At 34.7% G+C, this 27,038-nt stretch overlaps 1 protein-coding gene across 6 annotated transcripts; it reads right to left on the bottom strand.

Annotated features, from left to right (window-relative positions):
- Positions 1–828: 828 nt before the first annotated feature.
- On the bottom strand, positions 829–25,608 carry CDC7 (cell division cycle 7). Of its 6 annotated transcripts, XM_039838816.1 has the most exons (13): positions 25,465–25,608; positions 24,594–24,787; positions 19,214–19,238; positions 16,979–17,062; positions 15,451–15,586; positions 13,174–13,267; positions 12,948–13,090; positions 11,776–12,028; positions 11,039–11,134; positions 10,107–10,285; positions 9,433–9,515; positions 7,276–7,425; positions 829–5,406 (listed from the first exon to the last, which is right to left on the bottom strand). In XM_039838816.1, the coding sequence occupies exons 2-13, from the start codon at positions 24,615–24,617 to the stop codon at positions 5,012–5,014; spliced, it is 1,662 nt and encodes a 553-aa protein (XP_039694750.1). In that variant the 5' UTR covers positions 24,618–24,787; positions 25,465–25,608; the 3' UTR covers positions 829–5,011. The 6 variants fall into 6 exon arrangements, with proteins under 6 accessions (XP_039694750.1, XP_039694747.1, XP_039694752.1 ...); XM_039838813.1 differs by lacking the exon at positions 19,214–19,238; XM_039838814.1 differs by lacking the exon at positions 19,214–19,238 and having other exon boundaries at positions 4,477–5,406; positions 24,594–24,770; positions 25,465–25,591.
- Between the last annotated feature and the right edge of the window lie 1,430 nt (positions 25,609–27,038).

Here is a 27,038-nt window from a genome sequence, read left to right as displayed (position 1 = left end):
CCTCTTATACAAGGATATGAGGGGTTATTACAGACAAAATGTCCACCAGCTGTTCTCTCTCCACTGAGGTCAAAGCAATGAGAAAGGGGCATTGACAAATTGGAATGGAGAGAAATTAGAACTAATATGGCTGGGATGGGGGTGGGAGCTGGGAAATCTTAGATTAATCTAGATGAGGTTTGAAAATACACCCTGGTGTCAGGTTCCTAGTCAACACCAAAGTTTTGACTGAATACTTGAGTCTCTAATGTGGTGCTATGAAATGTCGGGGCAAGACGGGCGGTGGAGAGACATAAAGTAGTCTCTACCTTCCAGAAATTTATAATCTGGGTATAGGAAATCAAGGAAATGATCATTTGGATTGGTGTGATCAGGGAAGATTTTGTAGAGGGAGGACTGGATTTCTTGATAACCTAATAAAAACAAATACATTTAGAATACATAGAGACGAGGGAAAGGCATTGTAGTGAGTGGCAACTCAAAGTCCAAAGACCCCTTTAAGGCTTTTCTGAACCTAAAACCTGGCATCAAACTCTTGCCTTCATTTAAATTACATATTTATTGGAAAGAGATTATATAAAGAGGTATGAGTCATTTCATTTTTCTTACCATTTGGTGTTACTCCCTATCAAATAACTGCACCAAAGTTAGGCAAATAGGCACCCTTACTAAGGTTTGCGGCTTAATATTTTGCCAAGAAAGAAAATTAATTAAATGTATCTTAAATGCATTTACTCAACAAATAATCATTGAACACCCACTCAATAATTCCAGGTACTAGTCTAGTCACGCTGTATAGGGACAAACATGAAAGATGCTTCCTCATAATACACAAGAGATTTAAGACGCTGTTTATTTTCATACAAAGAAGTGATAACAAATTTAATATGGACATTTATGAAGTTTTAAAGTAAAACATTAAAATGACAAAAAGAACACTCACAGAATATCAGACTTCTATCACGAGCTTGAGAAAAGTGTAAAGCAGCACTGCTAATACTTGTCTAAAGATTACTCATACACATACAAATACAGTGGAACTGGTTTTGTTTTTAATCAGAACTTTTGAGTGTAGGAAGACTAGCAACATGCTAGAAGAAACTTCTACCAAGTAAAAGGAACTAAGAATGTTTAGAGAAATACGTAGGTGGCAGGATTCACCAGGCCCTGCTCCTTTTGCTTATGGACAGAGCTAAAACAACAATGTGAGGCTACAAAACCATGCATCTGTTTCTGATTTACTGTCTTGGTCTTGTCCTAGTTGGAGTCATTTCTAGATCATATGCTACAGACTTCAGAAAGTTATAGAAGGAATTTACACAAAGGGTGAATACATAATTAAATACACACATATAAAAACACACCAACAGAATATAGATAAGGAACATGTACAAAAATTCTGATTAGAAAGAAATTACCAATGACTCTTTTATTTTGCTATTTGTGCTACTCACCCCACCAGCTGACAATGTTATTACTGTAAATTTCAGGATGTCATAAGTCCATCCCTTGATTTGTCCCTGGTTCCCTACTAGAGTGATATTGGCCTTCTCTAAATCTAGAACTAGAAATGAATCTAGAAACTATTCTCTATTTGCTTTCACAAAGTAGCATTAAATTTTCTTGTGTGAAACCTGTTACCTTCCTCAAAGAATTACTTCAGTAGGGCCCAAGATAGAATCTGCTTAAGAGCTAGGGCACAGCATAATGTGTTAAATTTAAAAGGGCATTTTATGCATGGTATAAGTTTAAATCGAAATTCTAAACCACTGACATCTGTTTTCTAGTCATCTTTCTTGTCTTATAATAGCTATGTACACAATTTCCAAATAAATTTTTGCTTATCCTTTTGAATTATTTTCCATATATTATTGTTAAATTTTTAAAACACTCAAAACGGAGGTCAAGGACAATGCATTCTTTTAGTTCATTTTCTTCTGAGAAAAAAAAGTTTGCAGGTCAAATTAAGCTCAAATTATTCTGTAATCACTTTTCTGAACCTTATTTTTATAATTTTCTCGCCCAACTTGCCTTTGCTTTCCTAAGATGTCTTTTTACTCTAAACATCTAAAGTGTCATTATTTACTAAATATTTGCCTTAGCACTGACCTCTGTAGTAACTCTGTTGAAAATCTTGCTCTAATTTGACACAGCATTAACTACTTATGATTACTTATCTAGTACATAGGTGATATCTACCTTTCAGAAAAGCAGACAGTTCAAACACATAATCTGACAAAATTAGGATGGAGGCAACCTCAGTTCTAAGAACACAGTTAAAAATCTGAATAGAATTGACGTTTCTATTAGCTAGTGTTCTTTAAAGACCACAGGCAGCACACACAATTGTAGGCGGAAACAATACATCTACAGACACTGGCAGACAGCATTATCCGCCAAATTTGGCCACAGTTTCTTAAGATAAATAACTTTTCGGTGACGTGCAGGGCTGAAATTACATAAACAGCAGAAATTACTAAGTCCTAAGCCTATGAGTTTTGTGGGTTTCAAGATTTTATGCAATCAATATTCTGACATCTATAACACCATTTTGTTTCCAAAATGCAGATGCCAGAAACATGAGATTAACATCACTTGATGACTTTTGTTCAGATTTTGAAATAAACTAAGTTTACTTCTCTGGAATAACCATTCTTGAGCCATATTTTTATTCAGGTCATTAAGACAACCATAATCATCTCCTTATAAGGAAACATTTCATTAAAAATGCTATAGAGTTGAAGCCTGTTTTGAAAACCAATTCTTGTAACTTGTTATAGTAATAGTTCTAAATGTCTAGGATTAAATGAAAACACCCTTAACAGTTTAATTTCAAGAATCTGTACCATAAGAATTTTAAAAAGCTGACATTGAAAAATAGCTGAATATTCTGGTAACCTCCATAAAAGAAAATGGTATTAACTATTTACCTTCTTAATCTTTCCCTTAAAATGACCATTTTACCTAATTAAAATCTTTTAGGGAAATATCTGTCATTATAAAATGGTATTTGGAAGGCCAAAAAAATCTAAATGATATGTGTATGGAAGTTCCTTGATAATTTTACCTAGATAGAACCCCAAACTGAGGCAATATTCTCTAGTGGGACTAAAATTACCTGAGAACTAATTTGTAATACTGGATATATTTTTTAAAAACATTAGCCTCCTTTACCTCTCCTTGTGTATCAACCAAGTGCTAGTCTAAAAGTGACATTAATGAGAATTTGAAAAATAGCCAGCCCTGAATATTAATTTTTCTTAGAGAATTTCTCCTTCCTTGCACTTCCTTTGGGTAGTTAAATTTTTCTTCATGTTAATTTTTTAAGAATGTTAACTTGATTGTGAGTCACATTTAGAAAATTTTGTTTAGCTAAGACTTCATTTTAGTTACTGAGAAGGTTTACTGCTTTATTACGCGTAACAAACATCCTATAAATGAAGTCAACAATCTCCTCTTCTATTAAAAAAAAAAATCTACTTCTATCTTCTATATATTACTTGAGCAAGAGAATTTTTAAAAAATCTACTACCTACTATTTGCTGAAGAGAGAACATTCATCAATCTCACCAGGAAAATACTTCCAGTGGTCAATACTTATTTTAAAAGGTCTTTTTCAAATGAGTAGCCTGACATAAAAAATATAAAAAGATAACTTTATTAAACATATAAATTCAAGAACATTGAAGTTTGTTTTTTTAAAAGACCACAGCATAAGATGAGAGAGTAGATCAATGGTAATGGTTCATATATATACTGTACTTACCAAACAGAGCAGGTAGATGTACGGACTTCCATGTTCAAAATAACCAAATAAATGTTATATATCATTAAGCTGTTTTTATACTCTATGACTACTAAATGAGAAACTTCTCAGGTCAATATTCTCAGACTTATTTCTCATAGGAAGTGTGATATGCTGTCATTGATACATATCATTTTGGAATATAATAATACATAAACCTCTCTCTTTTGTCCTTTCCTACTTTGCCTACTTCATTCTCTCTCTTCCCACCTCAACCAAGACTCTGGTAATTAACCTCTCTGGACAAGACCAACTTAGTCAAAATAGAATATAGAGATCTGGATGGCTCTAGGCAGAGGAAAAATCTCCAATAGTAGTCTCAATTCTGTGTTCACTTTTCCTTTTAGCAGCTACCTAATTATACTGAAGGTGGTGTGAAAAAAAACATTCAGAGAATAACAAAAAATTTTGGACTATCAATCATCACTTTGGTCCTGTGGCTTCCCTTTATCAACCAATGTACGCATTATTTTAAGTTTTCAACTGTAAACACACAATATTTAACAAAGCACCCAGAAACCTTGTGGAAAGCACCATGTAATTTGTAAAGTGGAGGTAGAGAAGGCAGAAAAATCAAGAGAGACCATTAAGAAAAACATGGCAATTCTCACAATAAATTCACAAAATACTTTAAAAAATGAATAAATTAAATTTAACTTTAAGTGATATCCCCCCAAACATTTTCTCATTAATTGTTTTAGTGTTCATAAAAGGAAGAAATTATGCCTCTTGAAGTGGACATTATTTTCTTAACATACAGAATGGTTAGAGCACCAGCACCAGGTTGAATCTTCCAAAAGTACACACAGCTCATAGTTCAAATAAACCAATAAAGAAAGCTTTTTGACTCACTGAATCTCTAAAACACCCATTAATTGTAAGACTTGCACTCTGAACTCCTACGTACTAGTCCAAAAATGCTCCTTTTTCTGCATATGGCAGTGACAAGTAATTAGGGAAACTAAGAGCTGATTCTCCTTGCGCAACTCTAACTCAAAGATCATGTTGTTAGTCCAAAGAACTACTCCAGGCATCTTAAGTAATCTTAATCCATATTTTAGAATCTGCCAAGAGAAGAAAAACTAAAATTTTAAAATAAATTATTCATCCTGCCCTGGTCTCTAATCAAGAACTTATGGCTATACAAAGAACTCTTTCACCCCACCTCACAATACACAACAGCAAACATTAAACGAAGAACAATAATCACAAACTCATATCTTTAAAAAAAGGATGCAACAAAGCTGCTTCTGCCGTTATTCTTGAAGCTGGATTTAGATCTAGAAGTTTATCCAGCAGGTCATAAGCTTCATCAGGTACCTCGTCCCAGCCTTCTAGATTGGTAGTATGCACATCAAAACGACCCCCACAGGCATTTCTGTTCCCTTTACACAATGAATTCCCCGACTGCTGTGCTTGAGGTGTCTGTGTGAGGTGAGAAGCTTTATGGTCAGTCTTCTCCGAACAAGTTGGGTCATGAGAAGCAGGCCCTTGTATATCACTTGCTAATTTAGGAGTGTTAGATTCTTTACCTCTGAGCTTCTCACAGAGCTTTCTCAAGTCTTGTGCTGGGACTTCTTTGCTACACAATATTGACTTGCCTAAAAGAGAAAAAATACACATATTTTATATTATTTGAATAAATCAGAAGCCTCTCTCACGAGAAACATCCAAGTCCAAGCATGTACTTTGTGGATGTATTTACACTGAAGATGAGATAGAGCACCATATGCTATTTTAAGTTGTTTTGCACTACATAGTTGAAGGTCAAATCATAAAGTGAGAGACAGTAAGTACAAACCAGTGACTTACTAAAGTAAGGACTCATTTCACTCTGCCAACTTCTTTAGCTTCATTGTATCCTTCTGTAATCCTTAATCAACTGCAGCTTCCATTCCCTCTCCCCATACTAAGCTTCTATATGCTTTTGACTTCATGGTTTCTGTCTTTGCCTAGGATGCCTCACATTCCCGCATGTGCCCAGGATACTACACTTAGCTCAAAAATTGCCTCTGTGAGGTTTAACACTCTCAGAGACCTGATTATTCTAAACTTCTGTTGTATCCAATGAAGATTTCTATTACTTTTGCTATCCTATACTATAACTGATAAAACATATGTCTGTCTCGCCTACTAGACTATGAGCTCTTTAAAGATAGGGACCAACTTATTTACCTTTGAATCCCCAAAACCAAGACAATGTTTGGTACATACTGGGTTCTCAATTAACGTCTGCTGGACTGGACAAAGGCATTATTCGGCATCTCACGTAACTATTCAACTATCACATCCTGACAGATGCTTTTCTTGACCAACTTATCTGAAATAGCTGAGCCCTCTTCACTTCCTTTCCCCTTTTTCTCAATACTACTGATTCTATATATTTTATTTTGTCTTCCTCATTAGAATTTAAGCTCTATAAGGACAGAGACTCTATAATAGTACCTAGCATATATAAAATCACTTGTTTTTTTAAACTAACAATTCTGGACCATATACACATATTTTTCTGAATCATGTTGTCCAGGAAGGGGTGGGGGTGAGACAAGCATATATATATTTCTTGAAGTTCCTCAGATAATTCCAATTGCATCTCTGATTAAGACCCATTGATCTTGGGATTGGGCTCAAGGCAGCTAAGCTACTTTTGAGGTGGGCTGACTGAAATTTTGTCCCAAAGGGGTGTTCTATATTGTGTGGTAGCACACTGACACAATCATACCCATGCACTTTGGAAAGTACTAACCATAATTGCGCATGGAGAATAAACACAAGGTGGGCATTTGAGTTCAAGCTGTTGGCTAAAGCAAGGCTGAGGTAATTCTCAAGTGCCTCACAAAGTACACGGTATATCCCAGTCTTGAACTAGAAGAACTTTGTGGAGCTAAGGAGATGACTTCCCACGTCCAATATATGCTTATAGTAATACTACATCAGTACAGGTGTTCTGTTCATCTCTTCTCTGCTGCCCGAACCCTAAGGCATCTGACAACACACATTCTATTATCTTTGTTACTGTCGTCCTTATTACTCTGTATTATAATGAACTCTTTACTTGTTACAATAGACTAAAACCATTTAAAGCCGGCCCAAGAGCACCTGATGCTTAATAAATAATCAATTAACAAATTAAAACATATTATTATTAGTATTTATGTAATAAAGTCAAACTACAACTATAGGGAGTTAAGATTTTATCCCTTGTTCTTTTAAGATTATAAAGTTAAACTTTAACCATTGGAGAAGTGTAGCACTTTGTGCTTGATAAGATTAAATAATTATATGTAGAAGTGATGAAAATTATTTTCTTATATAATGCAATTAATTTTTAAACAACTGAGAAATTTTCTAATACCAGAGAACTTTATGAAATAGAATGTTTGTAAAGAGAATTTCATAATAATTTATAAAGTAATTTGTCAGATATAATCAAAGACATTTGTTTTGTTCTATAATATAAAACTGTTTACCAAAAGTTTTAGCAGCTTGGATAGTTTCTTTGGATCCACGAACTGTCATAATTTGAGCCAAAGCAGTTAAATCATCACTTGCTTTATAAAATGGATATCGTCCACTAAGCAAAGAAAGGAATATGACACCTGCAGACCACATGTCAATTGCTGTAATGGAAAACAAACTTTAAAAAAAAATCCCAAATCTATAATTTTATCATCTACATCAGTAGTTTTCAACCTTTACTGTACATTCAAATCATCCTGAGCTTTAAAAAAATTCTGATGACCAGGCCTACTATTTCATTATTAGAAAACACTAAATAAATGCATATTTTATAAGATCAAAAAACTCTTAAAATAGCTATGTAGGGAAAAAATCTATATGCTCCTCAAAAATTATACACCATAGTAGTAAAAATGGTTCATTTTAGTGAAAAGTATTTAACATCAGAAGCTCTTTCAAATAGGTGCTAACCCTAACTTCTGCTATAGAAACTTTAATATCCAGAATTCTGACAGTTAAGATTAAGACCAGCTCAGCCTCGTGTTAAAAAAACATTTTTTTTTTTCTTTTATGGGCATCTTTGTCCCAATTGTTGACCTCCAAGTATCACCAGATTTGCTCCCTATTTCCTTGGCCACTGTATCACCATCTGCCTTTCTTGGTTCCCTTTGTACCTCTGTCTGCTTCTTCAAAGCTTTCTCAGAGCCTCAAGTGCTGAGTGTCTCCAGAATTCCAACCTCTTCCCCTTAACACTCTCCCTGATTGGCTCATCCACTTCTTGGCTTCGACTATCATTTGTATCACAATAACACTTAACTTCCAAACCAGGTGTCCCTGAGCTTCTGACTTATTTTTATTCTGTTGGACATCTCTATCTGGATATCCCTAAAATATCTCAAACTAATTATGCCCCCAATCTTATCTTTTCCTTTAAACCAGTTGCTTCTTCTTTATTCTCCACCTTGGTGACTGGAACCCATCTAAGTCTCCCAGGCTAGGAATCTGATAAACATTCAAGATGCCTTTTCCCTTACCACCTCACACCCAAATCCTGCATCCAATTATCTAAGCTCTGCCTTTCCAATCCTTTGCTTTTCTTTTCAGTCCTATTACTAATGCCCTCACTCAGGCTATCCTCTCTCACCTGGACCACTGTGGGCCACCTCTCTCCAAAATCTATACTCTCTGCACACCTGCCAGAATACATCTAGAACAAAAAATTATTACGATCTTTTTCCCTTGATAACTTTCTAAAACCCATAGGATATAGTCCAAGCTATTTAACAAGTGTGATCTGACCTTGTCTACCTCTTTATAGGTTTATTTCTCATCAGTCTTTGACTTCTGTCTTATATTCTAGCTACATTAAACTTTTATTGTTTCCTGTATGACTAGACCATGTGGTTTTTCTGCTCATGACTCAATATCAACCTCCCAACCCCCTTCTCAGAGGGTCTCTCTTCATAAACTTTCTTCCAAATCCCTTCATGTAAGGATAGTTAGAAATCCCTAAATATCTATACTCAATGGATTATTTAATAATTATTTGAGAGTGTGTCCTAACTAGAGTGTAAGCAGATAGTTTCATTTTTTTTGTATTGTTAGCAATACAGAATACACATAATGAATAAATGTGTTTCTTTAAAGTCCATAATCCAAGTGAATGATAGAATTCGCCTATTCGATGTTTCCTGGGTCCCAGCTCCATGACAACTTTTTCCTTTTTCGAAAATCTTTTTAACACTATATTGTTTTCACAACAACAAAAAATAATTTTAATGAAACACACAATCACATGACATCACAGAAAACATCTGAGGTATTAGGCAAACAGAAAAAATGCTGTAAGTTTTAAGTTAGCAAAGACTACTAAACACAAGTTCTTCCCCCACAAAGGTGATGTTAACAAAATCTCTGGTAAAATCATCTTGTAAATGGACAACCACAATGTGATCTATTAAAACAGTTTTTTAAAAAAAGTAACACAAGGATTAGAAACTTTAATAAACAGTATTATCTTTAAAAATGGCAATACCACATTGCTAGAACTTAAATGCAGAAAAGCTCAAATATTAGTCATAAACAGATAAAGATCATAAAATAAAATACATAAAATACACCTGGGTCAATCAATTTTACTTGAGTTCTGTATTTCTAGTGCAACATACCTGTAGTTTGATTGGGGCACTTTGTCAAGACCTCTGGTGCTCTGAATCCTGGGGTACCTGCCCGAGGGGCAACTTGTTGCCGCCTTAAGATGATGAAATAAGATTTTTCTAGTTATGTTAAAAGTTTAATTAGTTAAGACCAAAACATAACATTTATCAATTTAGTTCATAAGAAATTCTGCCTTGATATCTATGTTATTTTAAAGCAAATGATTTTTGCTTCTATGGATCCCTCTCCACCCCCTCAACTCGTTCCCAGGCCTTATTCCAGATAGGTTTTAAGGTAACTTTCAGGCAAAAAAAAAAAAAGAGGTAGTAGATGATGAGAGTAGATGACAATCTTTCTGGTTATTCTACATTGGCAAAAATAAAGAAAAAAACCAAAAGATTAAATCAGCAAGCAACATGTGCAAGTCTAAGATTCCTGATAAGCTATTCCTCCACCAAAATTATTTGCATGAGTGTATTTTCCAGAGCATATGCACATCAAATGAATAATATGTGACATTAGTTATCACTTGCTCTTGAAGTTATCGCTTGGCATCAGTGCCTATGTAGTTCACAGAACTGTATTATTTATTTTCACTCAAACAACTGTCCACTCAAATCGACGCAATTTCTAATCTTGTCTGGCATCATGCTGGTGATTTTATAGCACCATCAAAACACATTACCTTGAAAGGCAAATACTGCAAACTTTATCTGTTGCATAACAGTCACAGGTCAGGTTAGCTGGGCAGGAACTGGTAGTTTTCTTCATCACACCGCTAGTCATAACTTTTGTAGAAACGGCCTTCTTTTTTGTTGCTAACTTTCTAGATAGTACATCCACAGTCTTTGACTGCTTCATAAGCTATAAAAGAAAAGTCTCATTTTCAATTTTCATGACATTTAACATGATGCCTTCAATTGCTAATATGGCAATTGAATAGTGGATGCATAACTTTAAAAATTGCAAAATATACTACTTGACTGTAAACAAATAGTTGTCTATGAAAACATTTAAGGTCTTTTTAGGTTTTTCTGTTGAATACACATATTAAAATATACTAAATAATCCTAGTTTGGTAAATATTTGACTTACACTTTATTAGAACTTTTCTTAATATGTTACAAAAAAATTAGTTACGTTCTAGTGTCTAACTCCATTTCAGAACTGTAAACTGCACAAGTACATTGGCTAAAATTAGAGATTTAATTTGTTGCTCATGCTACTTATCTGTTTCAGGATATCTTAAGTTGATTTAAAACCATTTAACATTGATGACAATTTTATAAACATTTCTAAACTATCAACTGTGTGACAGAAATGTGTCAGTTGTTGAGAATTCACATTCTAGTCAATGAGAGAAAAGGCCTTAATGTTCCAAACATTCCATTTAGAGAAAGAGTAACAATAGCTAATGAAAAATTCTATCAGGAAAGTTCAAGAAAAAAAGCTGGAGAAAATAAAAGTGTTGACTAGATGTTCAAAGCAGTTATACCTTCTGCCAAAACAAAACTCTACTTTTAAAAACTTACTGATAATAAATGCTAATTTAGCCATTCTCTAAATTCTCTTCAGTGTATGACTAATGAATGCACTTTATTAAGCTACATTACTTACTTTCACTGCAGGGCTCTCATGTGAAATGGAGCTGTGTATATTGAAATTTCTTTCTCCAAAAACAGAGCGCTGGACAGAAAGGCCTACAGATCCCTCCTACAATACCAACAAAAACAAGGAAAATAAGGATTATATCTGTAACACTTTCTGCCAGCTGTACTCTGCCATAGTTTTGAAAGAGTTAAGTGACATGAAACAAAAACAGCTGCATCCGAGTCATTCTCAGGCACCAAAACACTTCTGTGAAAGGAGAAAATAGTCTACACACAACTCTTAACACCCATACAATGTTATCGTAGTCCACAAATATGTGTAACTAAAAAAATTCAAAATCCACCTGCATGGATGTTACATTTTGCTGTGCAGCTAAAATGGAGATAGACACTTCAGAATTTTTCCCCTGAAACTAATGCTTTCTTTTAAAAAGGATAATTAATCTTAACTTTATAACATGCAGGGAAAATTTATTATTTTCCATTTCGTATATAATGTAATTTATAATGACAAAGACATTATAAATCTACCAAGTAAATTTCAGTTTTGAAACAGTAACACAATCCATTACAAAACTTAGTTAAAATCGAATCAATTGACTATATAACAGATGTAAACAAAAAATATTTTAAATTGCAAGTATTATCCTAGTATTATACCTCCCTCTGTTGGACAAAGGAGTACATTTCTAAAACTGTGTTAGTACTTATGTGTTAGTACTTAAGAAATAAAAAAGGTAGAACCTTTCCATCTTTTCCTTGTTTAATCTGAATTTGTGTATTTGTGTAGGGCCTTTTAACAGAAGTTTTTGTGGTGGGCTGCTGATCCAGCTCCTTAGGTGCTGCTGGGCTGCTTAATGAAAACTTGTTTCCGGTGATTAGATGGGATTTATTTTGTAAACAACTTTCATGCTGAGTTTCAGAGTGGACAAATTTGAGAAGCTCTATTTTCGTATCATGAGTTCCTTGAGCCAAACCAAAGTCTACCAAGGCATACCTAAGAAACAAAAGAAAGCATTTTTTACTTCTCTATAACAATTGAAGCTTGGTAATATCACAATATGTTCAAACTATATTCATATAGAAACTGCAATTCTTTCGGGATCAATTAAGAATTGATTTATAACATTCTTAAAAAAAGAAAAGTTAAGTTCTATGGACAAGGTAAGTATTTAATACCTAACTAGAATTGAAAATTAAGAAAATAGGTATCTCTCACACACACACACAAAATCTTTATCTCCTTTTTCCATTGGCCTATACTGACAAAGCAGACAAGAAATGCAGAATAAACAAAATCCTTTCTTCTCTAATTGTGACAGATGTCATCATAGCAGATAATTTTTAATTAAATAAGATAATTTTTAATTTAAAAGAAATTAAAAATCAATTTTAAAATATGATTTAATTAAAGCTAAAGAGGAAAGTCAGGAGTAGGAAGGCCTAAGGAAAGAAGTTAGAGTACTATTCTTCTTACCACACTTATATGATCCATTGTATAAACAGCAGTATTTAAGCTTTCAATGCCTCCATGCATATAATCAGCATAAAAAATACAAACACAAAACAGTGTTGAAACAGAAAATTGGCTATCACGTGATCTAATCCCCTCATTTGCTAGAAAAAAAAAATGAGGGCCAGAGATAAGAAAAATGTGTAAGGTCAAAAAAGACTAGACCCTTCCTAAGTTTCTTTTGGCTAAGTGCCATTTCCACTGATCCATGAAAAACATCTAAGGATGTACTAATACAATTTTATCTTCTCCTATAATGTATTTTCTTTCCTCAATCACAATGAAAATCTGAAACAGAAAAAAACCTGTGCATGGCTGCTACAGTATGTTCTATGTCTAAGAGATGGATCTCATAGCATAAATTCAATTAAGTGTAAATATTTTCTGAACTTTCTATACTTACTTTTTCAGGAGCCTATTATATAAAAAATTGCTGGGCTTTACATCACGGTGAACAATACCAAATTGATGAATGCGTTTCAAAGCTTTGAACAGATTAAACATATATTCCCGTACTTCTTGAAAGGAAAGAGAATGCAAGATGTCCTAAAATGAAGTTATGAGTAAGGTCATAATTTTTTTCAATTAAATATTCAGTTAATAAAGATTCAAGAAATATCAAAACCTACCAAAAAAGACTCATGTTCCAAATATGGCATAGCAATAACCACATGATCATTTTTTCTAAAGCAGTATTTAACTCCCATGACATTGTCTTGCCCCCTAGTGGAAAAATGCACAGTGAACTTTAGAGGAAAGGTCAAATAAACTGAAACTTTATGCTTATTTTTTTAATGCAATTTAGCAATGAATAAACAATGCTAGAAGACTAACTTAAAACTGTCATCATATAGGATAGTATACACATTTAACTGACTTGTACAAGATAAAGCTTTTTAAAAAACAAAAAAACAAAAATAGCACCAGTTATGAGATTGTAACAGTTCACACGAGATAATTATAGTTTTAACTGGAAAGGTGACAGAGTAAGAATGAAAAGATGAATAACAAGAATGAATTAACAAGATTTAGTAGCAGATAAAATAGTAATAGTGATGAATGAATTAAAAAATTGAGCATTAACTATATGCCAAGCTCTGATCTAAGCACTTCACATCTATTAACGAAGTCACTTAATCTTTATAATGACTCTATGAGAATGGTGCTATTACTTCCTACCCCTTTCCTACACATAAGGAAATTGAGGCACAGAGAGGTTAAGGAAGATCCCCATTAAACTAGGAAGTCACGGAGCCAGGATTTGAAGCCAGGCAGTTTGCTCCAGATCTACACTCTTAATGCCACTATGTTATACTGCATCTCACAAAAGATAAAAATAGGGTAAAGTTGATTTCCATGGTTTTGAGCCTAAGTGAGCAAAACAACATGGATACCAACCCTTCTCCTGTCTGCTCCGAGAATACTTGCCCGCAGTGCTTTTGGATGCAGCATTCACCCTGAAGTAACTTGAGGATTACAATCCTAACCTTACCCCCAAAGTTTGCCATGAAATAGCTTGCTTTTATTATTATTTTCGCATTGCTCTAGTATATTGATAGTCTTTGGAAACAAATGACATCATTCTATTTACAGCGTTCTGCTTTTAGTAGTTCGATCGCTGAAAATGTCAGATCCTAGAAAATGTAGCATTCTCACATGTGATGTTAAATGAATGCTGGCAGCTAGCTGCACTTTTCTTTTTCTAAACAGGAAAAGAGTTAAAGTGATCTAGGCTTGGACTAACATAGTGGTTGAGAAGAAAGACAGTGATGAGTTTTTAGACATTTTGGAGGTAAAATGGGCAAGACTTGGTGATGGATGTGGTTTAGGAGAGAAATGGAGAAATTAAAGATGATTACTAGGTTTGAGGATGATTCTGGCTTGAGCAACTGGTTAGATAGTACTATCTGCAGAGATGAGTAGATGAAAACAGGTTGCTGAAATAGGGTTTTTTGTTTTTTTTTTTCTTTTGGTAGGCAAAACAGAAAGATTAAAATTTAGTTTTTGGCATACTAACATTTGAGATGTTTATTAGGTACCCAAGTGGAAATGTCAAATAGGCAGGTATTTAAAGTCATGTGGAAAATACATGACCCTGCTTAGGCAAAAGTCTAGAGAAAAAAAGCCCAGGATCGAGCTCTGAAAAATTCCAACACTTAGGTGTCAGGTAGAAGAGGAAGAACTGAAAATGAAACACCAAAAAGCAGGAAGAAAACAAGGAGTATGTGGCAGGAAAGAAGTCAGAATATAATGATTCAAATCAATTACGTTAAACAGTGCCCAGAGTTCCTGTGAACAAAAAAAGGAAGTGGCAAAATGAAGTCAAGAAGTTTTAGTTTACCAGAGAGAAGAGTGGCCATAATATATGTATAGTGAAAGGGGGTGTGTGGAAGTGAAAACAGCATGTGTAGATAATTTTTGAGGAGTCTGACTGTGAAGGGAAGCAAAGAAATGATGGAACAGTTGGAAGTGGGATGGCAGTACATGGGAGATAAGAGATACTAGATCATGTCCGGATCACAATAGGAATGATCTAGCAGAGAGAAACCAATGAGAAAGACCTGCCAGAGGATTCTGTTGTTCAAAATAAAAATGAGATGAGCCCGTCCATCGCTGGGGGAGAAGTGAAATATGAGTTTCCCACATTTAAAAAAAAATCTAGACCATGGATGCCAAGGTTTATGATTTGGCAATAAAAGGAAAAGAAATGGTAAAAAAAACAGGAAGTCAAGTTTAGCCTCGAGGGAAATCTACTAGAAAAATTAATATAAATATAACCATTTCAAGGTTAGAGGTAAAGTACTAGTAAACTGTATACAACTATGTTTAATTAATGGACAATCTCATCATTAAAAATCTTAAAAATTATATACAGCTAGTTCAATTAAAGTCTTTAAATTACCTACCCAGCTACTGTTAGGCACTGAAGTTCAGCGGCAATTCTCATAGGATGACTTGTTGGAATTAAGTGTTTTAAAGCAATTTTCTCTTCGGGTCCTACTTGTAATTGTGCTGTGGCCAAATAAACAGAGCTGAAAGTGCCTGTAAGACAATTTATTAGATTTCTTAATAACTGGTTTTTAGAAATGTTAATAAAACAATGCTAAAACTGGTCATAAAAACTGTTTAGAACACATAAAACTAGAATCTATCATTAATATTTTAATAATAAACACGAAGAGCGAACATCCGTGAATACAACTTTTTTCAATTTTTAATAAATTCTTATCTGTCCTTAGTTCTTCAGGGGATACTATATTAATTTAACCAAAGCTCTATAGTAAATCTATTTAACTAGGTTAGTATAATATATTGCCATTCTAATAAGTATTTTTCTATAATACTGTCATTTAAAATTACTTTAAGATTTGGATACAGGTCTCTTAAAAAAGTAGAAATAATAGTCTACAAAAACACCTGGATCTTTAAATTTAGCAATGAACTGAAGAGAAAGAAAAAATAAAAGATCTGGTGGTCAATTAAATTGAGAAATACTGAGTTAAAACAGTATTTTTTTTACTACAAAATTTTGCAGAGCCTTTAATGTGTTCATCATGGATAACCAAAAGGGAGTTATACACGCTACATTTCCCAAACTTATTTAAGTCTTAGAACACACTCATCCCCTTCCTCCTTCAGAAACAGTTATCAATTTGTGAGGACCTCACTGTTTTCCAGAACAAAGTTTTGAACGCTAAGTGTGTTTAAAAAAGGTAAGGAATAAGATGTAAAGATCTGCTTCTTATATCCCAAATCTCTCATCTTCTAACTTCTCTGCCCCCAATCATCAAGACTTTTCTCATTTGATCCTTCTGATTGTGAAAAGCAAGCAACGAAGTATATGGAAGTTTTTTTTACTATTTAAGCATTTCTCAACATAGCCACCAAAAAATTCTATTAACCTTTGTCTTCTCATTCCCTTCACATTTGTCTGCCAAATTCATCTTTCAATTAAAATGATCGTCAGTCTTTTCAATAGTATTTGTTAATATTTACCATCCTATAAATATCGTACAACTTCATTTTCATCATTTTGCAATCTTAGGTTTCACATATGTTTCAAAGTACAATTCTACCTAACTGTAATAGAAAAAGGGGAAAAAGATTTGGCTTCTCTTGATCAAATCTCCCCAGCTGAATCTTAAATTTTTTACTTTTAATAATTATCATTAATAACATTACTGATATATTAATAGTTCTAATAGCATACAAGTATAAAGAGTAAAATAGTTCATTTTACTTAAATATTTATTCTGTCATTCTTTCCAGGGAAAAAAGAAAAGCTGTTACCATAATTAGTAATATAAACACAGTCTTAATGTTTTAAAAAAGAGTGTATTTTTTAATAATAATAATGAACATCAAGATGAAACAAAGAAAACAGAAAAGGAAAAAAAAAACTTAAAAAGATAATAAAGTATATCCCCAAATTACCTTCTCCAATTTTGTCCTTAATCTTAAACACATTACTGAGCTGTGGTACAGCTTCATAAAGCTTCTCAATATCTTTTTTAACACCTATCAAGGAAAAAGCAATTTATAATTACAATTTATGAGAGTATATTTTATACTTTCTTAAATTAAAAAATTTAATGAAATAAATTCTAAAACATGAATAAGTTACAAATAAACAGGTATAATATGCCTTAAAGACATAAGAATAATTAAAACCCCATCAAGCTGCTATAACTCATTCACATCTCTTGAACTAAGAGAAAAAACTGATAAGTCCCAGAATCACACACCTAATTTCTACTACTCTGGAATTACTACATACTAACAGATACATTGTCATTGCCCACAGTACCACACAATCAAGAATTTAAACTTAAAAAATAACTAAACAATTTGTGCTACGATCACTAGATGGCATGAAAAGGACACAGTGCAATCTTCTTTAAAACTATTTCCTTCCCCCAAAGATATAAAATCTTACAGGCTTGGGAAAGTTTTACGTATTGCATATTCACAATATTTCTTCAAAGAGAAGGTCTACTAATGCTCTCAGGCATGTTAAAAATATTTTTAAAAAATTGTCCCCATTAACAATAGCATTCTTTCTCCCTGACAGCAGATAAATTGTCACTTTTGACTAAATGTAAACTCTACAAAAACATACATTGTTAAAATAAAAAGAGGCAATTATACAAAATGCAATAAACTACTGAATACAAAAGAGAACTACGTACTTGAGTCATCAGATTTTATTTTGATATCTAGGCCAAACATCAGCTACTTTTTAAGTTATCATAATACGCTGCATAGTATAACACTTTAAGACATTTTCAAAGCACTTTCACATAGATTATCTTTTCAGATCTTCACAATAGCTCAGTGATATTGGCAGAACAGGAATTATTGCGCCGATTTTTTAAAATAAGGAAACCCTAGTTAGAGAAGTTAAATCATTTGCCCAATTTCACAGAGGTATTGCCGATAAGTCTATAGACTCATTCATTTAACAAACACTGTTTTAACAAATCCTCAGGAATGGCCATATTAAAAAAAATGAACAGATTTGGTGCAGCCCCTGTTACTTTTAAGACCTTAGTATAGTGGAAGAGACAGATGTTAAAATCTCACTATTAATATAATACAATAATTGTAATCATAGAGGAATGCATATATTACCGGGTAGAAGTGGGGAGGGAAATGAATACTACTGAAGGTGCCAAGAAGCTTCAAGTGACAGTTAAAGCTGTATTTTGAAGCACTCACCAAGTATAAAAAGTACAAGAAGGCATTTTAGGAAGAAGGAACTATATATGCAAAGACATGGAAAAGGGAGAGCGTAGGGTGGGGAGATAATGAAATTCAATGTAGTAAAGGAATGGAAAGGCAGAGAATGCAAGTGAAAGCCATAGAATTTTTTCAGCAGGAAGATGACAAGTGGGTAATTTGAGAGAGAAGAATATTAAGAGCTGGAGAATAAACAAGAGGTTTAGTCCAGTATTCTTTCCACTATATCGGCTCATTTAAGGAAATAGGAAGACTTACTTAAATTACCCTCACGTGTCTGTCTACTTCATAAGTGAACTGGAGAAGCTTCCTCATTTCAAAACAAGAGGCAATACAACAGTAATTACATGTACCAGTTTTGGAGATGGGAGAATCCCAGCCTGCTGTTAACCAGCCAGTATGACCTTCCTTGGGCATACAGTTTATCTCTGTAAGCTTAGTGTCCCCATCTATAGAAAAGGGGATAATAGGGTAATAAGAGTACCCATGCCACTGAGATACTGTGAGGATGCAATGAAATAATATAATGTAAGAGAAGCTTTTAACACAATTCCTGGGACATAGTAAATATTAAATAATAGTGGTAATTCTTATTGTTATTAACATTATTTCCTTAACGTTTTTGTTCTTATTCTCTCTGCTTGAAATCCTCTTCCTTCTGAACTTCATGTGGCTGGCTTAGCTGTCACAGTCCCCTCTGACATTCTATTTAAATTAGCGTACCTCTCATTATTCACAGCATCCTGTTTATTGTCTTCAGAATACTTATCTACTATAAAATTATCCTGTTTATTTGTTTGCTGTGTGCCCTCCCCCACTAAAATATAAATTCCACCAATACAAGTTCCCTATCTATATAATTCAGCACAGTATATTCAACTCTACGTTAAGACAGTGCCTGGCACGTTTGTTGAATGAATGAAATATTACCATCATTATGGCCTCTCAAAGATAGCTGTAGGAAAAAAAAAAAAAAGCAAAAGTTTAAGAGTTAGAGTGAAGCCAAAGACAGCTGCAGCTATTTCACTATCAGCTACCCCACTACTTCACTCTAGAAATAAAAACCAAGGCCTGGGGGAAAGGCAGGCTTTCTAATAGTCACAGTTGCCACAGTCCATTAGAACCTTTCCTAATGAGTGTCAATTCCAACCAGCTTCAAATTCCAGCGTCACAGGAAAGGCACCATGAATGGATACTAAAATGCTATATTCAATAGTTCATCTGATTCTGAGATACATTTTAATGACTCTAAAATTGGGATGCAACTTACAGTTGTCCGCTAGCATCAAAACTTAAAGAACAGGTGTCAGTGACTTGCAAATCCAAGAAACCACAGAGAAGCATTCACATTTAATCCATAAGTACCAAATGGTGGTAGAGAGGAAGAGTACAGGTAGTGGAGAAGAAATCAAATGTGGGCCAACTCTACCTAATTGGGCTCTTCTTGAGGACCCATTAACAATGGCTTTTAAAAAAATGGATTTCTCAAAGAAATTCTGGATCACTAATGTCAATATTGTGAGAGGGAAAATAGAACATCAATGACTGAGAATAAAAAGTGATTTAGAAAGAGATCTGAAACATTTATTTTATTTTTTAAGTATGTTCCAGAGACATACAATTATTTGTCTAATAGGTCTAAAAAATCTTTCAATAAGTATAAAATAAAAAAATTCTAGGTGATAAAGCACTGAATCATAGTATGAAGGGCAGCATTTCTGAATAGTATATAAAATGGTGTATCTTCCATAAAATGGTGTATCTTACAATCAATGGTGGTTAGAAAGGATGAAACAGTCTAGGAACCTTCTTTGTAGTTTTTTATTATTTAATGTATTGATGAAGTATGTATGTACATATTTTTGTTGTGTATGTGATTAATAATACCAAAAGCCTTGTAGTAGAGTTGTGCTGTCCACTAGTTTTGTGCGCCTACTTAAATTTAATTTAAATTAAAAAATTAATTTCCTCAGTCACACTAGCCACACATGACAACAAAGAAAAATTTCTGTTATCACAGAAAGTTCTATTGGACAGTGCTAATATAGATAAAGCTTGGAATCTATAAAGATTTAGATTCTAATCCTATCATTAAACCATACAGTGTTCAGTTTCTTAATCTGTAAAATTGAAAAGGGGTTGGATTAGATGAACTTTACCTTCCAACTATAATAATCTATGGTTTTCCCATGAGTTGCACACTTTGGAACTTCCCTTTGTATTAAGTATGAGCTGGCAGTTAGTAGTAGAGATGCTGGTTAGCTGTTAGAAATCACCAGAAAGAAAATATATCTAATAAAATACTATAATACACAAGCCATGTGAATGACTATGTAAGCTTCATATGCTTCCACACCATTACTCACTATGTACTTACCTATCTTTACGAATCTCTAAATATGTTTATATTAAGGTTTCCTGTCACTACAGAACAATTATGACATTTTTAAACAACAGTAAAACTTCCTGACAACCAAAATGAATGCAAAACCCTCAAATTCTGAAGTGAGAGATGAGAGTAACCAGCACACGAGAGCATTCATATCAAAAGCTGGGAAATATTCCTGAAGGCAGAGACCAATATACATATCTTGACGATTGGGGGAAGACCCTGAAATGTCCACAAGCTAAAAAATTATTTAAATGTCCCCATTTTATACAGTTGGCTTTAAACAAGCAATAGCCTCCTTAACCATGCTCCCTGCTTTCACCCTTGCTGGCCTATAGTCTATCTGTAACACAGCAGCCGGAGTGATTCTATTAAAGCTAAGTCACGATATCACTATTTTGCTCAAATCTACTAATAGTTTCAGAACTTGCTCCACAGAAAAGCCAAAGATCTACCTCCTCTCCTCACACTTCTCTGACTTGACTCACATCACCCTCCCACTTCCAGTCACAATGACATCCTTGCTTATTCCTAAATGCTAGGCACACTCCCTCCCATCTCAGGGAGTGTTATCTCCTTCCCAGATAAGAGCAAAGTTCAATCCTTTACCACCTTCAAGTCTTAGTTTGAATGTTGCTACACTGAAGCCTTCTCTGACCAATAACTGATTATTACAATCCCTTCCCCTAATACGTCCTATTTCCCCTACTCTTCTACATTTTCTTTACAGCATTAATCACTTTTGAACATTTCTTTTGTCTATCTCTTTCCAATAGATTAAGGGATTGATTTTTGTCTGTTTTATACATAATTTATCCCTAGCACCCAAAAAAGTGAATGGGCATAACAGACATTTAATAAATAGTCAAATAAATGAAATACTTTCAATTACTTACCATGGAGTAAAACTGACAGTCCAGGAATATATATCATGCCTATTCTGGGGCTACATGTATTGCCTGATTTTCACTGTCTATAACTAGGGAGACCATATAATTTAACCTAAAATGGGGCACTCTTGAGAGTAAGAGTGACAACAGGTATAAAATAGATTTGTTCCAGGCAAATCAAGATGGTATCTATAACCCATTTTAAAATCATGGGCTAAGAGCATCCATATAATACACTGAAAGCAAACCTTCCAGTTCAGTTCAACAGTATGGATAAGACATTCAGTGTATATATAGTTTATATTTTCTTTTATTGAATAGATCTTTATCCCTTGCTAAACCTGGCATATAGTAGGTACTTAAAAAAAGAAAAAAAAAAAAAGACTTGCTGAAAGAGTAAACATTTGGTCCAATATTATGCCAAGTACTTTTTATTGCAGCATTTTTCTTAACTTTTTCTTATTAGGAAAACAATCAGTTCAATAAGAAAAGGAAATTAAATAAATTATGGCATATTATCAATGAAACATTAGGCAGTCATCTTAAATCAAGCTGTAGAATATTTAACATACAAAATGCTCGATATATATTGCTAAGTAAAAAATGGAGACTAGAAATAAGTAAGCTATGATCCCAATTTAGTTTTTTTGAAAAAAACGTATCTCCAGAGAACAAACTGATGGTTATCAGACAGCAAGGAAGTTGGAGGGATAGGTGAAAAAGGTGAGGACATTATGAAGTACAAATTGCCAGTTATAAACATAGTCATGGGAATATAAAGTACAACACAGGGAATATAGTCAATAATAATGTAATAACTATGTATGGGGTTACGTGAGCACTAGACTCATTGGAGTGTTCACTTCATAAGTTATATAAATGTCTAATCACTATACTGTACACTGAAACTGATAAATTTTGAAACAAAATTGTATTTATCTGTATGAACAGGAAGACTAAAGGAATATATAACAAAATGTCACCATGGTGATGCTTGGATAATATATTCTTATTTTGGCCTTTTATACTTTCTAAATTTTCTTCAATAAGCATGTGTAATTTTTATCAGAAAAAAAAAAAGTTATAAAAAGCTGATAAGTACCCCAAAGGGCCATGCTGTTCATCTATTACACTATTTTACTTTATATGCTTGCATTAAACCATTCATTCAATATTTTCAAGCACCTACTATGTGCTGGACACTGTTAAGTTCTGGGAATACAAAGATATAGAAAAAGTCCCATCATTCAACAGTTATTCCACCAAGGGAAAGTAAATTACATTGGGTCATAAGACAGTTATGTGCTTGGACCTCATCAGCTTTACTCTCCTTACTGAAGTTACGTTTTTAATATAACCTTAGCTTTTATTCGGGGAATGAAAGAGACAATATCTCAATATGTTTTATAAATTATCAAAGGTACTGTTTATAATGTTCAATGTTCCAGTACATAAAAGCCATAAAACTTTAGAAGTTTAAAGTTCACCCCACTCTATTTCCCAGATTTTCAGAGGCACATTAAAATAGTAGCTTTCACTTGAACATAATGCCAGAATCAAGTCAGATTCATCCATTTATACTGTGCCTAATGCACAACATACATCAAGACCTATATGAGATACTGCCTTTAAGGAGCTCTTGGTATAACTGAAGAGACAAAATACACAGAGTACTAAACAATACAAGAATAATACAATGACTGTGTTACTGTATTACGTGTCCAATGACCATGAGAAATAGGTAACTACAAGAAAAATGAAAGGGAAGAGAAACAGCATCCATGAAATTGGATGAAGGTGGCATCGTAAGAAAAGTGGCATTTTAACTTTGCATTTGTGAACACACAATGCAATACACACAGGACGTATTGAACTGTACATGTGAAATCCGTACGATTTACCAATGTCATCCCAATAAGTTTAACTAAAAAAAATTAAAATAAAATAAGATTATTCTAGTAGCAGTGTACAAGATTAACAGGAGGAAGAAAAAAGTGAAAGCAGGCAGTTTAGTTTAGGTAAGAAACTTGTAATTCAGAAGCAAAGTGTAAGGGAATGAATTAATGTGGTGGAAGTGGGAATGAGAGGAAGAGGCAAAGCCACACATTGAAAAAAAGAAAAGGTTGCTTGACAGGATATGGAAAGCAAATACAAAGCATAAATTGAAAACAACTCTGAAGTTTTAAGTATAGGTAAATGTAATAATAGTGGCTTTTATTACCAAAAATAGGGATATCAGGAAGAGTACTCATTTTGACACCAAAGATGAGTTTAATTTTAGTTAGAAAGCAAAAGCATGTGTCATATTTTTCTAGAGTGGGGTTAAAGTTTATTTTGTGGTATATTAAGTATATATTACAGACAAAAGGTCAAAATTAATATCCTTTGGGCAAGCACTACATATGTTTATTAAGACAACGATGAAAACGATTTAGCTACCTTTTAAGAAAAAATAGTCAATTGGAACTCCTCTAACCAATATTTATCAAATGCCTACTATATACCGGGGACTGTGCTAGACAGTGCACATTTTAGTGTACAAGGTCAGGTACTGTTTGACCCTCTCCTTCTCACTTTTAGGGTCAAACAACAGTTCATGATGTACACTGTAACATAGTGTTGTATTACTGCTATAAACATTTCATTTATTTTGTCACTGAATACTGCCTTTGGATACTTAAGTGAAAATCTCTCCCATGTCAATTTCTAAATCCAAGCTTAATGTAATATGGTGAGGAGACATAAGAACATAGGTGCAGGAGTACAGAACTTCTGGTCTGGGTATCAACAAACTGTGTTCTTAAACAATCACTAATATTTAGACCTTAGCAACTTCATCTGTAAAATGGCATGTTGGACTACAATCCTCCTAAAATGCAATCCAGTCCTAAATCTAGATCTTAGGAAGCTTTACTGATTTGTAAACGTGCTTTTATTTATACATACAACTCACTTTAAGATTCAGTAAATTTTTTTAAATAATAGAAATTACAGAACTGTTGCATGTACATCTTTGGAATTAAACACATACCTGGTGGTTTAAAATTCTGCTCATGTTTTTTTAACGAGCCATCGGTCTGCAACCCCTCACGCAGGGGAGGAAATGCCATAGGTTCGTCCACCTGAATTCCTAAAGACGCCTCCATCACAAAACAACTGGGATGCAAAATGCCAGCTAAGGGGTCATGTCCACAGAGGAGCAAGGCAGCTGTGAAAATTAGAATACTGGAGAAGATGAGAAATTTAAATCACTCACTGAACCAAGCATTAAAATATGCCACTGCCCTCAAAGGGGCAAACATTTTAAAACGCACCGTATGCTCAAATCCCCAAAGGAGGAAAACGGTGGGCCATTTCTAAGGATTCCATTTGCTTCACTTTCACCTTCCAGAAATATGGGCAGTAAGCTGGAGGTAAATTCCTAGTCAGGGTGCAGGGCACGGTGCCCCGGGACCGACCTTGCCCCGGGGTCAGACATCTGGCGAATGGGGAGTGGGAGGGAGACCTCAGTGAGGAGAGCAGTTTGACCTGAGAAAGAGGACTTGAAGAAATCGCTTGACTAGTGAGAGGGAGCGCCAGGAAGCTCGTCCAAGGCCCCACGCAAGTTGCTGGAGAATTGATACCATATTGGCCGCGAGGGCCGGAAGGAAAAAGGGAAGAGGGAATGAATGGGATCCCTTGGGGAGCGCGGGCCGCGAGCTAAGTGGGGAAGGCCCTTCCTCCCTCAGATCCGAGACCGAACGGGATGATTAGTGCGCAGGCGCACGACTTTCCCGCCGTAGGCCGGCGGGATCTTAAAAGGGTCGGCAGTATTACGCTGAGACAAGACCGAAGTCACGATCCAGAATTCGTTTCTAATCCCTCACAATCCCGCGCCATGGAACAAACCGTCGGAAACTCACGGTTTAAGGGAAAACGACTTCTGTGGCTCCCGAGATGCCTGGGTCGGCCGACTCCAAGAGCGGCCCACCTACCGAGTCTGCCAAACGCGCCTGCGCAACACTTCCCGCCTCGCTGCTTCTAGTTGCTCATGCGCACTGTAAAGCCGTCGGCGCAGCGGAATACTCTCTTGGGCGCTTGCGCAAGGACGTTGGGTTTCTCCCCCAAGGCCTTGGCTGCTCCAAGCGGTTACAGAAATAAAGCCCGGGAATAATCTTTCACTAGGAAAAAGAATGAACCATAAGGTTAAGGATCCAACACAATTTTCAGGAAAGAAGATAATTCAGAAACAAGAAGTCTCAGATCTTGGAGTCTTAATACATCCCGATGTATTCTGGCCACAAAAGACATTGAGCACTCTTGTTTAAAGACTCACTTTGACTCCCTATTTTTACTTCATTTTGTCGAGTGCCCTACTTCTCCCTTAAAAACGAGGAAAAAATGCAATTTCTGGTTGGCTGTGGTTTTATTCGCAGAAATGAGCCCAGTGGCATTTAGTCAATCAGTCTGTATTTATTGAGCCCTTGGCTAAAAGTTAGGTTTCTGGAGACTGGGCTTACAGAGGTGAACACAACAGAAACACACACACACACACACACACACACACAATGAAGCTAAATTCCAGTGAGGCAATGACAATCAACAAACAAATAAATGGACAGTCTTTCAGATATTCATTAGTGCTCCGAAGGAAGTAGGTGATAGTAGGAAGAAGGCACCATGATGAGAGCCTATAGGGATAAAGATTACCAAGTAAAGGATAGAACAAGTGCAGAGTTAGGAATAAGCTTGGTATGTTTAAAGGGCGAAAACTTTCAGAGAACATCGACATCAGGCAAGGCCACTTTGTGACCACGGTGGATCAAGACAAAACTAAAATCACTTTGTAATCATGTCTGAACATGATGTAAGGCAGTTGTAAACAAAAGTCCAGAGATACCGTCTTTAAAAAGAAATTTAAAGAGAGTTTATTCAGATAATGATTTGCAAACCAGGAAACATAGCCCTTGAGTATGAACCTAGAATATGTTCCAAAATGGAGGGGATAGAGTAGGGTTTATAAAGGCAAGAGTTGCAAGGAGCTGTAGATCAAAGAGATGGGTTGCTAGGGGAAACGAGACTATAAATTACATCATTTGTTTTCTGATTGGTGGGGGCAACTGGACTTTCAATGGTTGGCTGACTTAGTGATCAAGCAAATGGGGTTGTAGGTGAGAACAGTGGGTACTATATGATTATTTATCAAGTCCTAGTTTCAGCCCAAGCCTGTAGAACAAAAAAGCTGTCATTGATCATGCAATCATGGTATAGGGAGTATTATTTAAAAACAACAAAAGGAATAAAATTTATCAAACAGTACAATCAGCAAGAGTGGGGCTGCTGGCTCTGCAGGCAGTTCTGGAGCCCAAAAGGGTGAAGTTATGCTCTGCAAGCAGCTTCAGAGCTCAAGCTGTAAAAATCCAAATATCGGGTCACAAATTATGAAATTAAAGTTCTTATAAGTCCTCAAAGTGATTGTAATGATGCACCATGGATT

This window comes from Pteropus medius, unplaced genomic scaffold (genome assembly GCF_902729225.1).
Source record: "Pteropus medius unplaced genomic scaffold, Ma_sr-lr_union100, whole genome shotgun sequence".
Lineage (NCBI taxonomy): Eukaryota > Metazoa > Chordata > Mammalia > Chiroptera > Pteropodidae > Pteropus > Pteropus medius.
This window is presented reverse-complemented; position numbering and strand designations above follow the sequence as displayed.

Excerpts from the sequence above, each read along its gene's own strand:
- CDC7 (XM_039838813.1), bottom strand. The coding sequence starts at position 24,708 with ATGGAGGCGTCTTTAGGAATTCAGGTGGACGAACCTATGGCATTTCCT. Across the intron at positions 13,091-13,173 it reads TGGAACATGAGTCTTTTTTG|GACATCTTGCATTCTCTTTC; the intron begins GTAGGTTTTGAT and ends ACTTCATTTTAG. Across the intron at positions 10,286-11,038 it reads ATGAGAGCCCTGCAGTGAAA|CTTATGAAGCAGTCAAAGAC; the intron begins GTAAGTAATGTA and ends TTTCTTTTATAG.